Source organism: Neodiprion pinetum, chromosome 7, assembly GCF_021155775.2.
Source record: "Neodiprion pinetum isolate iyNeoPine1 chromosome 7, iyNeoPine1.2, whole genome shotgun sequence".
Lineage (NCBI taxonomy): Eukaryota > Metazoa > Arthropoda > Insecta > Hymenoptera > Diprionidae > Neodiprion > Neodiprion pinetum.
In genome coordinates, this window is record NC_060238.1 from 1,660,245 (window position 1) to 1,675,693 (window position 15,449).

The window sequence follows — 15,449 nt, forward strand, 5'->3', positions numbered from 1 at the left end:
TATTTATCTGGGTTACTGATAAACACTGCGGCACGATGCATGCGGTTAAGTTTGACAAACGATGAGTAATTTATGTACGTGAAATTAACGTACTGCGATACAGAGACGAGTTTGTCAAATCTGTATATCTGCCTGCACCTGCACTTTAAAAAAACAAAAACGCAGGAGAAGCGAACACCTGCAATTTGGATTGTAAAAATTCTACATCCACGATTATTTTTTGTTTCTTTTTTTTTCGATTTCTTATCTTTTTTTGGTTAAATTAAACCGATAGGACGACTATAACAATGATTGTCTGATGAATTGCATTTACAGTTTGAAAACCCGTTGAAACTATCGTATTGTAATAATTGATGAAAATGGAAATCATTTTTCAATCTTAACGCAAAGCGTTGGAAAAAGGTGGCGCAAAGGAATTAAGAAATAAATTTAAGAATATTACAAACGCTAGATAAATTTCGATCGTTGTCTGAGTATTTTTTCAAATCTTTTTCTCTTCCGTTTCTGTGACGAAATTTAGTCGTACTAGACTAAAATCATCATCGTTTCGTTAGAATTGTCGGAAATTTTACCGCATGCAGGCCTTTGATTTTGCCTTTGCCATTGTTTTGACTTATCAATTAAACAAACAGTTGGCAAGTGGTAGTGAAAATTTGAACAATATTAATTTTGTCATCTTTGGAGGAACTCGACGATAAATACTTGCCTATAGACGGTTACTTACGCAATGCCGACTCAAGATCATTGTTTAAACAATCTGCATTGTCGGCGACTCACTGCGAATGTTGGTAAAACAGCGAGCTTTACCTGCTGCTGTAAGTAACACAAAGTTGCTTTCTATTTATCGTCAGTTCTTGATATACTTGAACGGTAGGGCAAAGCACCGGCATGTGAGAGAATTTTAGTAAAATTAGAAAAATATTAAAGCGTCGTTGAAATTAGAAGAGGTTCAAATTTTGATAGAATTTTAGGGAAAAAAAAAAACGAAGCGTGAAATTCATTTTCGAACATGTATATTTACCAATTTTACAGACATTTTGAAAATAGGAATGAACAGGGAGAAAAGTATCGAGGAAAGGCGACAGAAAACAGCTAAAAAATTGCAAAAATAGTAGAACAGAAAAATTGAAAAGTTGATTTAATTCAAACTTGAGATCAAGCGAGCGTGAAGATGACCGTCAATTTGTAACACACGAGCAGCTCATGGGCCGAATTTGTCATCGTCCACCAGAGCGTCCCACGTAACTGAAATGAAATTGGAAAGAAAAAAAGAAAATAAATCAGACGCCGATGAAAGGGGGGAAAAATAGTAAAAAATAAATCAACTTTGTCAACCCTTTCAGTCACATTTGCTTTTTAACATTCCTTGCGAAATCCTGAAATTTATTGCATTCTCAGGCAAAGAAAGACACAAACTTTGGAACGATTAGGATTTTTCGTGAATGTATTTCGTTGGCGGGGAGATTTGACGATCAACGTATACTAAAAATGCTTGGAATTTATTGGTCGACAAACAGAAATCTCGGAATGGCGATTAGATTTACAAAATTCGATGCAAAGGGGTAGTTTTCATCCTCCTTAGGGGTGCGCATAGACAGTATTGGGGGTCCAATCTGTTCTCGTCCTAAAATCGTACTGTCTCAAAGTAAATATTCGCATAAATCTCATTCAAGAAGACTGTCCAAAACAATGTTGATAACTCACCCCGTTTTAACCCTATTTTAAGGGTTGTTTTTAGTTTTCTCAAACTTTTGACATCGGATTCGCATTCAGCGTCGAAATGTACACAGGGAACGTATAATTGCACTTCCGTGCTAAAAACCAAAAGAATGAAAAAAAAATACCGAAATGCGTGACTGAAAGGGTCGAAGCTTCGGTGAAATTCGGCAAAGCTCAAGCTCACCGGCGGCACGTTGTCGACTCTGACGGCAGCTTGGTATTTCACTCGTCTCCCATTTTCCAACCGACAAGCGTTCGATCCTTGAACCGCCGTGCAAGGGTCTGGACTCACCTGAGCCTGCAGTTGGATCGAACTTACCACGAAATAGACATTCTGAACGAGTTGCTCAGAATCGTAAGCTGCAATTTAGGGAAAATTATCCACAATATTCAATTTGGCTTGTTAGAGGAGTTTCTTCGAAGCTTGACATTTCCGGATGATTTTATCGCGAGATAATCCAGGGTGGCAACGCATCTGGAAAATCTGTAATGCCTGGAATTGTCGGGGGATTTTTAATTTGCTCGTGGAATGGATTGAAAGTATTAGTTTTTTATCTTGGGAATTAGAAATGATTTTTTCGTGTAACAAGTTTACTTCTTTTTCGTCGTGAAAACAAATTGGCTTGAAAGTGACTTTGTTTTTTATTTTTTTTTGGGTACTCGATAATCTGGAAATGTCATGGAATTTTTTCTTTTCTTTTTTTTTTCAAAGAATTTTTGGCCACCCTGGAGATAGTCGTAAAAAAAAAAAACCGAAAATACAAAATACTGAAATTACGAATAGAAGATTTGTTAATTTCGAATCACTTCTAAACGGTTAAAAACCTACTCATAGATTCGCTAGGTTTCACTTTACGATGATTCATTTTATTCGAAAGATTATTATCTAAAAATTCAGTGGAACAATTTCTTATCATTATGCGTTGGCATTGTTTTGAAGATATTTTCGCAGATTAATAATAACAGTGATTTGACGAACACTTAACTCGCGATTGTTTCTTAATAAAACGAAAAAAAAGGCTGCGGAACATTGACAAACCGCATTTTCAAAATCAGAAAATTAAAAAACAAAAAGTGACCAACATTTACGCCAATTTCAATTTCGAGTAATAAGTACAAGTGGCTGCTAAGCTAAAAATAATCGAGTTTTAAAAATAATCGATTATTTTTCGTGATTCCTAGTAAGGGGTGGATTGTTCAATACCTGTCCCTTGGACCAAAAAATTGGTCGTGACGTTGACCGTTGATCCAATTACGATTCGGCAAGGATAGCTGGAGCAGTCCGACACCTCGATGCTCTCCAGATAGTAAATCGAACCTGTTGATCGGATTGAATTATCCAACAGAATTATTCGAACTACGAAGCGTTTTTTTTTTTTTTTCATCTCTTCTCAATTAAAAAAGATTTTTTTATTTTTTTTCCATACATACGTATTTTCAAATCCAACTTGTTTGAGAAATTTGCGAAAATATTTAAAGAAACTGTTATTACTGACTTGTATTTATTCATTGTTATATATTTTCTCATCTAGTCGTCTGATCGGAATTGAGGTTTATTTTAACGAATCGCGATGCAAATCAATGATTTTAATTATCGATATTTCGGTATATTCTACATAGATAATATACTCGTATTTCTGTATGCATTATCTTGAGAGATTATATCGGCACGCGTGGTCTCAATTATTATAATTATACGAGATAACTACTGTCGTGACGCAATAACGGGGCTTAGCGTTCGCTTGGAGTTTTCTTTTATGTTTTTTTTTCTTTTCTCTTTCTTTTCTTATTTTCGTTCATCCTCTATCCTTCAGTTTATCCAATTCGTTAATCCAATTAATTAATCTTTCCACGCTACGATAAATGAACAGGGATATCGAACAGTCGGTATTGATTTAAATTACCGCGAGAAGGTGAGAAGTAGTATTAACGAAAAGATTGGAATTGCGGTATCTGTCATCGATGTAAAAAAATGTTTCAAAAATTTCCAAACGACTGAAACTTTTGATCATCGAACCGATTTCCAACGATAGATTAAAAACAAACGTGCGAAAAAAATTATTAACGAAGAACGAAATTAATTCGACAGACGTTTTTAAGCATTTCCAATCGCGCGGTCAATACATTGTGTTATTAATCTTTTTTACATATAAATTTGTCGATGCAAGCGATTGCGGTTTTAATCATAATGTAGCGATTTCAATCCGCCTTGAGGCGTGACATATATCAATTATCGTTTCGGACAGTGATTTCGCGTGTAAGCGATTTCATCGAAAATTCCTCATCGAGCAATAAGCTATCCGCGCTATATTCTATCCAACGCGATCGCCTATCGATTATACATAACCGATCGGATCGCATTAATTGTCACTTTTTATTTTTTGACACGCGGCGTGACGAGCTAGTATATATACCACAATGTAGGTGTATATAAATAAAATATGTGAGAAACTTGACGGAGAGAACAAAAGCGGTTAATTGTCTCTCAACCTTCGCGACGTTGCGAATAATTATATGTATAATTTGTCAATGTGTATTGGGTATAAATTGTACGCGATTATTGATCGGAATTTCGGCCGCGAGCGAAAACGTGACGGAAATTAATGTTGATTATCACCAACGTCTGTTTTCGCGAAAACGAAACGAGTGGATGGGATAAACATGAAACCAGAAGAGTAAAAGAGAATTTTTCAAATTTCGAAGAAATTATCCGTGGGAATGAAAATTTGAACGTTAAATTTCGATTCCGTTGTTCAGATCGTCGTGAAAAATCTTTTACATCCTACTTTGCCGGGTTTCACGGTTAACGAAAACGGAGGGTATGAAAAATCGTGACGATTCTTGCAAATGCATTAATATAATTATAACAACGTATCGAAGGATTGATTCATGCATTATTTTCGATTGAAATTATCCAGAATCGTTTCCTTCGCTGATTTTTCTTTTACATTTTCATTCAACGTAAATTTTTTACTCTATTACAATTTATAGAAAAAATACACACACAAAAAAAAAAGAAAAAAAGAAAAAGGGTTAATTTGAATTTATTAAATTGCGCGGTAAGCTTATTGTGTTTGTTAACCGAACGAAGAGTAAATGTTTCGCGAATTCACTCACATCTTAATTAATTTACCGTTTAATATTAATAATGATATATTCACTGTTTCCCATCCGAAATAAAATTTAATCCTTAACAATTTACTTACCACAATCCTCAAACGGCACGACGCTAGCTGCTACGGAAATAGCATTTGTCGTTAAAAATGGGACAACCGAAAGGAAAAATATACAGTTGATAATTAGCTCGGCCATCGGGACGCATTTATATGTATATATGATTGAATCGATTTCGGGAAAATATATAAACGGGGATTGACTTCGTCGTATAATCAAATTAACCGGTATCACCAATTTGCACTCTGTCTATGCCTGTGTCTAAATATATTTATGTGTGATTGCTTGTTTGTGTGTGTGTGTGTGTGTGTGTCGAATAAATTATTTCACCCGGATCGAATACCGCCGATCGAATACCAGATTTATCAAATTTCTTCACCCTTATATCGTCTTTCGATGCGACGGTTCTCAACCCGACCGTCCAGCGATCACTGACAGAACAATGCCGGCATCCTTTGTTCCGCTCTTTTATTTCCCTAAATCGTAACAAGCGATTTGAATATATTTTTCATCCCGTCATTCGCAATTTCTTTATACACGGGGTAGAGTTTTTTTTTTTTTCTCTCAACTCTGCGTCGAATTACATAATATTATATGTTTTGGCTGTCGGTTTATCTCGCTTTTGTGTTTTTTCTCAAATTCTTCCCACCTTCGATTACGAAAAATGTTAAATATACGTTTATATTCTTCTCGTTTGTTTTTAACTTTCAATTTCTCGATGATGTGTCATTTCCTCTTTATCCGCGTACACAGAATTTTCGATCGAACAAAATTCTAACGATCGCTGCGATGAATTCGATTGAATAAATATCGCGGATGAATATCGGAGAATAATTGAAGTTTTTTTTTTTTTTTCTTCTCTTCCACAGATTCGCGAAATTTTTGTGATAAATTTCGATATTTTGAAATAAAATGACTACAAGATTTACCCGTATAATCATATTATGATATTAGAAAATTGCGATACGCATGCGTCAAATACAATAATATTATTTCGACGTCTCTGATTGATCGATCGAGTTGGCAAAAGTGTCATTCATATTCCGAAGCGATAGGCATTTCCCTCTACTTATGTTATATCTCTATAATAATATATATATATACACATATCTGTTGAAATGACGCCGTGATTATTGCTCTTGAAAAATTAAATCACGCTGATGCATTGCCAGACGTTGAAACGATCGGAATTTATTAATCGGCTAACACGATCTAGTCTGCTACTCAATCTGCGACTCTGATTGCCACTTCGTCTCTCGAATTGTGCCGACGATACTTTTGCTATCAAAAATATCGTAGCTCGTTTATCGATGGCGATTGGCTGTTTTCCTTACCTCATGCTCCTTTTGCATTTTTCGTAAATCGCGAAGCCAAAAGTTTTTGCGAAACGCATATTATACGCGTGCACGTATGTATTATACCTAGTATAAATATAAAGGTAATATGCAAAAGTTGCTATCGCCACGATGTCACGGGTGTTACGTAAATACATAACTTGAGCAAATTGAACACCGGTCGGATTCCCGGGGCTTATTATCTTTTTTCACCGTCACGTTGTTTTCTTTCTTTTCTTTTTCATGCCTGGCCAAGTTACGAATGATGAAATACGAGCGGTGCAGTTACTGATAATGCTGCTTTTGCAGAAGACACAATGGCGTGGTATAAGTGTGAAAAAGAAAGGAAAAGAATGGAGAAGAATCGCGAAATTCAAACTTGTGGACAATTTATTATATTGATTAAAGTGCCGATGTGGTTATGAAAACCGTTTTTTAATTCGCAGATTTACGTTATATGTATATACTGTTAAATGTTTTGATCGATTTCTTACCGATCTAATGACTTACGATAGAGATATTTTATCCACAGGTATCGTCGATCCTGGTTTTTTTATTCACGGATCTACGTTATATTACACTGATCAATTTTTCGACCGATTTATTACCGATCTACCGAGTCACGACAAAGACATTATAACGACAAGTATCGTTGATGCAGGTTTTTCGATTCACAGATTTACGTTATATATATTGTTAAATTGTTTGATCGATTTCTTACCGATCTAATGACTTAGGATCAAGATATTTTATCGACGAAAGTGGCAAAATACATTCGAAATATACCAACTTATATCAGTTCAGTCCAACGGATGAAAACACCAGCAGGTATCGCGTGAAAATCTATTCATCATACGGAAATGAAAATCGTATTTCCGGAGGCAGTAGCAACAACTTCCGGTCGAGGAGATACGCGGCCGCTCATTCGCAGCCATCTAACCGACGCACGTGTGCATGTCGAACGTGTCGTACGTTTAGATGGCAGCTTATTAGGTACACCCGGTGCACCGGAGCAGTCAAGGTGATGCGAGATGAAAAAAACTCCAGGGGGAAATTATTTAGAATTCACATCACGACTAACGACGCACCGCAAGTCACGTTCCCTCCGGCTGTCCTCGTCTTTCAGCTATATTACACGTTATTCGTTCCTCTTCCGGTCTTCCGACAAGCGTAACGCGAAGACGTGACAGCTTTTGTTTTTTCCGCCGTACAACGCGGTATCGAGGAATTTCGAATGGGCTGAAAAACGGACCCGAAGAACCTAAGACATTTGACGCATGGAATAAACGATTGTCAAAAGTGCCGGTGAAAAATGGTAAAAATTGAAAAAAAATTTTTAACTGGTCTGTTCGTTTAAAAAATTTATACGGGTAACGGTTATTTTTTAATAGTATTAAGGTGAACAAAGGACAACGACGATTTAAAAATCACGATTAAAAATGACGAATAATTGTTGAAAGTTCAAAGAAAAAGTAAAAAAAAGAAAGAAATAAATAAAGTCAAGGTTGATTTGTTTGCCGGTGAAGTTTTAACATTTGTGCTCACGTTTTTTCTTCGTTGACGTTTCTTTATTTTTTATTTTTTTTATTTTCCGTCGTACTTTCGTTATCATTGACCGAAACGACTTTGCAATATTTCTGCTCCGCACCGCGTGCGGTCATTTTACAATATGCGTATAGTTGAATAAAAATAATGGACAAATCTGCAAGTCAGTCTATTTGCAGTAATATCGTAATACACACCTGCAGATTCTGGCGGCAAGGTCGAGTTCGGAATAAAACTGTCAGCATGGTTTTTAACGATATTGACAAAGGTATGAGAGGCTTGTACCGCACGTACGCCTACAATAATGTATGCGCGAATACGTAGGTGTACACACATGTGCAATGTACGTGATACGCGTGACGTAAGCGCTTGGCAATTACACAGTACGGCAAATTAAATTCGCGTCGATGCTCGTGCACAGAGCGCTCTGACGAATAAAACGATTCCCAGAGTCTATGGCGTGCAGTTTAAATGAAATATACGGATTCCGATCGTTGGATTTATGCGCCAGAACGCATAACGATACGTTACGTACGAAATAAAATGTAGCATTAGGACAATTGTCTCCAATTCGGATTGAGAGGGGATGGATTTGACGAATGCTGAGTTAACACCGGACAGCGAAAACGGTGCTGAAGACTTGCGTAACTCGGCTGATGCCTGGTGACGATGGTCGGTGGAATAAGAAAAATAAGACGAAGAGGGGAAATTAATTCTTTTAATGCGTACAGTTTTCCTCGCAGTCAGATTCCTTGAAACTTTTGGGTGCAAAGGGGGTCTCGAAGTCGCTGGTTTAAAAAATGGGGCCGGATCTGAGAAATTGTCAAAATTTGAAATAGCGGATCTAATTTGAGCGAATAGGATGAATTTTTATATTTTCAGTCCGTTATATCGGATCCGCTGTTTTGAATTTTCAAATTTCGACGTAAATCTTGAATAAACGATTCAAATAAGGTATCTCATATATGAGACGCTGTTAGAGTTGTTACAGAATAAAAATCATAATGGACGAGAGAGAGAGAAAAAAAAGACATAAAAAAACAACAAGATAAACGATCTGCTCGTAAACGATTATTAAACGGTTTGACCGGCGCGGCGTGACGATGGCCGAGTAGGTTTTATAGTTTTTGCATTTTCATGCCGATCGCTGCTACCGTTGTTGCTGGTGCAGTGGAAAGTTTCGCTTTTGAGAATTGTTTTCGTTGCAGCACCTGCAGGACACGTGTTGTTCTTCTTTCTCATTTTTCTCCGTCGTCACCGTTAGTCATTTCCCCATTGGAATTTTACAAATCGGTTCACGTGAGTAGTTTACTTTCAGTCGCTGTTGATCTTGGCAATTTTTTTTCATTACCTACATAATAATTGCTTCTGGTCGACAGGTATAAAAAACGGAGAAAGAAAGAGAAGAAATGATGCGAATGAATCGAACGATCTTTGTCGATTTTTCGTGTCGAGAACAATCGATCGGTAATCGATAGATGAAAATGATTCCTGTATAAGTCGGTGCGAATGTTTTGTTTGCCACAAAATTTAGTACAGATGCTAAATCGGCACTGGAAGACCGTGTTTTCTCTTGTTTCCCAGAAATTTATGTCAGATTCTCAAATGGTATGTGAAATTTATTCAAAAGAAGTTGGGATTCCTTGCAAGTTTTCTTTACAACGATTATTTACGTAAAAATTATCATCCAGAAATTTCCGGATCGAGTTTCAGAAATAATTTAAGAAGGTTTCACAAGACTCGTGAAAAGCATTCGTATCAGGGTACAGTAACATGAACTTTGCTCTTTAGTGCAGGCAATCGAATAATTTTCTGTACCCAGAACGGAAAACAACGATCGGCAGGAGAATTATCAGACCCACGGTGACCTCTTTCGGTATACTTGATATTCGAGATCACGGTCTCACCGACTGGTCAACACGTTACGGTAGCGGGTTTTCCACTCCTTTATTTTCAGGTTTTTCCGCTCTACTCGTTCCTCGAATGTCCGATTAGTGTGCGGCGCACGATTAACGGCAAATGAAAAGAAAGAAAGAGAGGAAAAATATTATAAAGATATTTTAACAACGTTTTCAAGCCGTAATGTATTTTCGTGGCGAGTGCGATGTTGAGTTCTTTATTTCGTCGATTTCAACGCGTGTATCGGTAAACACCCGGAATCCCGCGTCATCGATTAACGATCTCTGACAAATAAGAAGACGTGGGGAAAACTGTCGAAAAGGAAGAGTGAAGAGATTCGATTCAAGTTGTCGCTTGACCTCGAATCGAATTGAAGGTGATCGGTATGGATGATCGAATGTACATGATAGTTGCGTTGTTACGATCGAAAAGCGAATAGGATGGGAAGACGAAAGCTAAGACAAGCGTTCGAACGATACGGTTTGCTTTTTTTTCTGGATCTGTTGCTGCCGATACGCCGATCTTGAAAAATTTTCATTATAACCGAATAATTGCTTCGAGGCGAGAACAAGGACGGAATAAGAGAAAGAAAAGATGACGAGCAGAGAAAACAATCGACCGATCTTAGCCGATTTTTTATATTCAGAAGAATCGATCGGTAATCGATAGATGAAAATAGTTTCGCTGTAAACACGATGAGTAATCCTCGCTCCACTTCGCGACGTATCTGTAATTCTCAGCGAACCGATTTCCCACCAAGCGGAAGAAGAGAATCGTGTCTCGTTTACCGGTGTGACGGATCGGTGTGTGTTTACCTACACTTTTTCATCCTACCTAGACGGGGTTTCATTTAGCCGTGGACTGTCCAGGTCGCCTGTCAGTCTTTGGTCAAGCCTGAGAGCCGTTAGTCGACACCGAGTGACTCGAGCCGCAGTCGCGATCGGTTCGGTTTCTCTCGAATTTCAACAGCCGATCGTTCATCTTCCACCTCGTAATTCGTGGAGCAAGTCGTTCTTGCGACTATACCGATTTAAACTGCCGATTGTACTTTCACGCTAACATCATGATAAGGGAAATATTTGTGCTAATTTTCTTTGCGTGTTTCACCGCCGATTTCGCCGCCGCAACCGAAGTTCTCGATTGTGCTACCGGTCCGTATAATATTTTATACAGTTATTATATTATACACATTATACTCAATGACCAAGAAACGAGAAAGTTGTTACGGTGTTGTTACAGAAAATTGTAGAGGAATCGGTATCGATGATGTGATCGTTTTTAAGCATTCCACAAATTACAAGAAAATTCATCGTGCAACTGATTGCTTATGCTTTTGTTATTAAGCTCCCTTGTAGCCCCTTGTGACATTTCTGTAAAAAACTAAACAAGATCCTAGAAAATTCATACGGAAGGTATTAATGACGAGTCCTTGAATGCTATTTATTTTAAAATTTATGATTGTGGGCTACAAGGGGTTAAAGTATTAAATCCATTTCTACAGTTTAACACATTTTCTGAAGTCAATCCCTTTAGCATCAATTTATTATTCCACCAACGTTATAACATTATCGCGTACAGTTACAAGAAAATTTATCACGCCTGAACGCGATCAAAAATTATATCTTCACCATTTCTCACTACGTATTCCATTTTATAATCATGTCAAAGAAAACGAAGATAGTCGCAGCTGAGACTGTACAGGAAGCAATTTTTTTTTTTACCTCGTTGTCAGTTTTTTCTTTCTCTCTACTCTCAGTAAAAACAGAAACGCTCTGTTTATTAAAAATTGTAATTTATAACCGCGATCATGCTTATCACATCTTTACGCGGGTTTAATCATTCAAGGATATTTTTTGTTTTACAGATCAAACTAATCGGTCGACGTATATTTAATATACCTGTACGTATGTCAGCGGTTTGATGTCACGTCCTTTCACTTCTTCGTCGAAATAATTTCCACGGGACGCACGCGTGACTCTGAATCAAATATTATGCTCGCTTTATACGCGTGTAGAAATACAATATAATTTCATGCATCTGAATCACGAGATCAATTATCCGAAGCCTCGAGAAGTTCGTGTAATGATCTTCAACCTTGATATTTCTCATCGAACTTTGATGATCTTTCTCTTTTCTTCTTTTTTTCCCTTTTTTCTTTCTACTCACCATCATTCTTATTCTCTTCGTTTGCGCCCAAAGTCACAAAAAAATCATCCACACGTTGTTATTACTGTGCTTTTTCAAAGATTCATTATATTATCGTGGAATCCATAATCACGCGTTTATCGATTGTTATACGAACGATGAAAATATATCGTTGTAAAGTAAAAAAAGAAAAAGTCAATTTGTGCTCGACGGTATTTTTATACTGTTTCAAAAAACATTCTCTTTTCCAATCGTTTTAATTACGTGCACGGATGATTAATCGAAGCTATAACGAGAAGCTAGGAATTTCGGGGGGAGGGAAAAAGTAATGGAAAAATAATCTCTCAGAGATCAAATTTGTAAACCACTTGAAATACTTTCAACGTCGTACCTAATATGGAATTAAAAACCAAAACAGTAAATACAACCGACTGACATCAATTATATTTGAAAATTCTATGTTTTCAAACTCTCAAGTGTTCAGAAATAAATGTTCAGAATTTGTTAGTATATCGTTAAAATTGTCATACTGCGTAATGTTATTTAGCGATTCTAAATCTTTTCATTCTTATTTACCCATAATTACGTAATTTTGTGCATCGTTTCTTTACTACTTTACACATTTTTCATCAACCCTTTGGCTGCCGTTTCATCGTATTTGCTACAATGACAAAACAGCTGTTATTTTTTTTTTTTAAACATCTTCAATTTCAATTTAAAAATCCCAAAATAATTTGAAAAATAACCAACGCGCTCCAAAAAGTTTTCCACTGAATAATTTCATTTGAAAAAAAATAAAAAATTTTCATTCAGGTATGAAAATTGAAAAACTCTATTTTAAAAAAAGTCTCATATTTCGAACGTAACAGCTTGGCCGTTAAAGGGTTAATTTGTATCTTTTATATATCTGACACGATCACCTCTGTGGAAGGTTGGTGGCTTACAATCGGTCATTTTGCAACCGTCTCTGGTTTACAATAAATGAAAATAAATAAATAAATAAATAAATAACCAAAGTGTTCCTGATTTTTTGCTTTCAGGCGAGCTTGACAAGAGTGGCAGGGCAGTTTCGATATCGAAGTGCGTCCAGCCGCCATGTTTGCTGAAACGAAAGACGACGATTGACGTCGAGCAGCATTTCGTGCCGAACAGAGACGTCCGTTCCTTGACGACGAGCGTCAACGCGAACGTCCTTGGAATTCCGTTGCCCTTCGTCGGCGTCGACGGATCCAACGCCTGCAATCTGATCTACAACACCGACGGATCGAAGGCGAGCTGTCCGCTGGCCAAGGGCAAGGAATACGTGTATAAAAACAGCTTCCCAGTTCTCCAAATTTATCCAAGGGTGGGCAATTAATACGTCCTTAAGAATCCCACGCGAAGAGATTGGTTTTTTTTTTTTTTTTTGTTGGGTTTATTTGATTTTTTTTCTTTACCTCGTTTAATACCAAACGATAGTATCTTTTATTCGAGCGAAGAAACACTCTTTTCGAACGATTTTGAGATGTTTCGGAAATCGAGTCGTGTTTTCTTTTTTTTGTTAATAATTGTACACAGTAAATAGCGGCGATCGATTTGTCAGAAGATTTTAACCCAATTCCATACAATTGACATTTTATCTGATATTCGGTGTATCTTGAGAAAATGGTAGAAAGAAAAAAAAAAAAACGATTGTACACTGCAAAATCGAAAGCGTTAAATTTGACGATCTATTTTCATAGACTCGACGAAAAATTACTCGAGGTATCGTATTACTTGTACAAAATGATAAATTTTTTCCCCGATTTCAGGAAATTGATATGGAAAAAAGAATTTAGAAAATTACAAGTGACTTGAAAAAAAAAATCTGCCCTCAATGCGCGCGGTTTTCAAATTACTCGTTTTCTACGGTTTCGACGTGATAATGCTAAAACACTGTCTCGTTTTTCTTTTGTTTGTTAATTTATTTATTTATTTTTTTTTTTTGGGCCGCGAATCTCTCGTTAAATTGTAACTAACATGATATTTCAATTCTTCAAAAATATAAACGTTCACAGCGTAATAAAATCACGCGACCTTGCCAAATTTATTTACCGATTGCTTTTCACCGTCGCTAACCAATCGTGTTTTATTGTTTTTTACTTCTGCGAAATTACCGTCACCGACTTTCACTCTTTGCGTTATTACGAACTACCTTCGGAATTACACATACACGCAGACGCAGAGGCAAATGTGAATACAATTTATTACGTTACAGTGTCGTTCATGGACCGTGCAGCGAGGCCTACAACGAAACCGGTTTTTAGTCCTTACATAACCATGCCGTCCGTTTTTATAATTTTTTTTGTTTTTCCTAGTTTTTAATGCGTCTTGTTTTTTCGTTCGCTCGTAATTTCGTATTTCTTATTTTTTTTTCTTATACCGATAAACAGTCGGTTTCACGGTTCAAACGATCACGTTTCACCTTTAGGCTTATACGTTTGACAGATAAACTATGTCCGGGTTAAAGATCCGGTCTCGTAACGAAGTAGAAAGAAACGAATAGATGAATTAATTAAAAAATACGTGAAAAGCAAATTCAGCTGCGCGCGCACGTGTATCCATTATGTAAATTTTCGCTGTTTCTTATCTCCGAGGCGGTCGTTTCATTTTTCATTTCAAAATTTGTATATTTTAATCTCGTTATGTAATGCAAACATGGTAATTAGAATAGATGTAAAAAAAAAAAAATTATAATCGTCATGTACGTAAGACTTGATTAACGAGTTGATGGATTTTTTTATATTCAAGCGTCTCGCCTATTCGACAAGGTTTTGTTTTTTAACGTTTTAGTCCAATTTGAACTTGAACGTTAAATTTATCACATCTTGAGCTGATTTTTTTATTTAATTTCTACCTTCTTCGTTTCATTACAGCTCGTCCTGAGGGTTCACTGGGCTTTGACCGAGGGCCGGGAAAACGTCGCATGCTTCGAAGTGCCAGCGCAAATAACGTAATGCCAAATTCACGAATGTAGCAATCGTCCGCACTGCATTCACCGGTAATAATTGTCACACAGTTGTTGGCGTTTTTAACATTACCGTTACATTTTTTCTCCATTTATACGAAATGATATTCTTGCAACGTTTTCTTTTCTTAATTTTTTCATTTTTTTTTTATGTATTTTAATATTGGATAATGGGTAAAAAAAATTTGAAACAAGGGACAGAGGGGGAAAAAAAAGATCCCATGAAATTCCATCATGAATTTTCTTTTCCTTTATTTATTTTTTTTTTTTTTCAATCTCACCATCACAGATCTATACGTAAGTATCAGTAATTTTTATTCCATACCTACGTATAATACAATTATAAAATGTTATAGATGTGTAAGGAAAGTGGAATAAAAGTTTGTAAAATTTTCACCCAAGCCCATTACAGCTTAACATTTCAGTCGATAATTGATTAATCATAGATAAAATCGGATACTTATAGATCGAATGCAACGTTAGTGAAATTTTAGGTGAAAAAATTCATTCGCCTATAAGTTTGTATCATTTTTTTTTCACGATCTGCTTTACCATCGCTGGATCGAGATAGATCGAAAGCCAAGTGAGATACGTCGGTAAATTAGCCAGGCTTAGTAAAAAAAATTTAATTAAAAAATTATCCAATT

General features: G+C 36.4%; 2 protein-coding genes across 2 annotated transcripts; one reads left to right on the forward strand and one right to left on the reverse strand.

Annotated features, from left to right (window-relative positions):
• Positions 1 to 1,009: 1,009 nt before the first annotated feature.
• LOC124222726 (Niemann-Pick type C-2f) lies at positions 1,010 to 5,252 on the reverse strand. Its single transcript, XM_046633984.2, has 4 exons — positions 4,926 to 5,252; positions 2,924 to 3,037; positions 1,904 to 2,079; positions 1,010 to 1,245 (listed from the first exon to the last, which is right to left on the reverse strand). Exons 1-4 carry the CDS (start codon positions 5,029 to 5,031, stop codon positions 1,156 to 1,158), a joined length of 486 nt encoding a protein of 161 aa, XP_046489940.1. The 5' UTR covers positions 5,032 to 5,252; the 3' UTR covers positions 1,010 to 1,155.
• A 5,280-nt stretch (positions 5,253 to 10,532) lies between these two features.
• Positions 10,533 to 15,198, forward strand: Npc2b (Niemann-Pick type C-2b). The gene is made up of 3 exons (XM_046633986.2): positions 10,533 to 10,822; positions 12,857 to 13,161; positions 14,711 to 15,198. Exons 1-3 carry the CDS (start codon positions 10,735 to 10,737, stop codon positions 14,789 to 14,791), a joined length of 474 nt encoding a protein of 157 aa, XP_046489942.1. The 5' UTR covers positions 10,533 to 10,734; the 3' UTR covers positions 14,792 to 15,198.
• Positions 15,199 to 15,449: the final 251 nt, after the last annotated feature.

What these genes read in the sequence shown, in the direction of transcription:
- Npc2b (XM_046633986.2), top strand. Translation starts at nt 10,735, where the DNA reads ATGATAAGGGAAATATTTGTGCTAATTTTCTTTGCGTGTTTCACCGCC. An exon ending in AGTTCTCGATTGTGCTACCG is followed by an intron (nt 10,823 to 12,856) that starts GTCCGTATAATA and finishes TTTTGCTTTCAG; the next exon opens with GCGAGCTTGACAAGAGTGGC. An exon ending in TTCTCCAAATTTATCCAAGG is followed by an intron (nt 13,162 to 14,710) that starts GTGGGCAATTAA and finishes GTTTCATTACAG; the next exon opens with CTCGTCCTGAGGGTTCACTG.
- LOC124222726 (XM_046633984.2), bottom strand. Translation starts at nt 5,031, where the DNA reads ATGGCCGAGCTAATTATCAACTGTATATTTTTCCTTTCGGTTGTCCCA. An exon ending in CGTGCCGTTTGAGGATTGTG is followed by an intron (nt 3,038 to 4,925) that starts GTAAGTAAATTG and finishes TCCGATCAACAG; the next exon opens with GTTCGATTTACTATCTGGAG. An exon ending in GAGTCGACAACGTGCCGCCG is followed by an intron (nt 1,246 to 1,903) that starts GTGAGCTTGAGC and finishes ATTTCATTTCAG; the next exon opens with TTACGTGGGACGCTCTGGTG.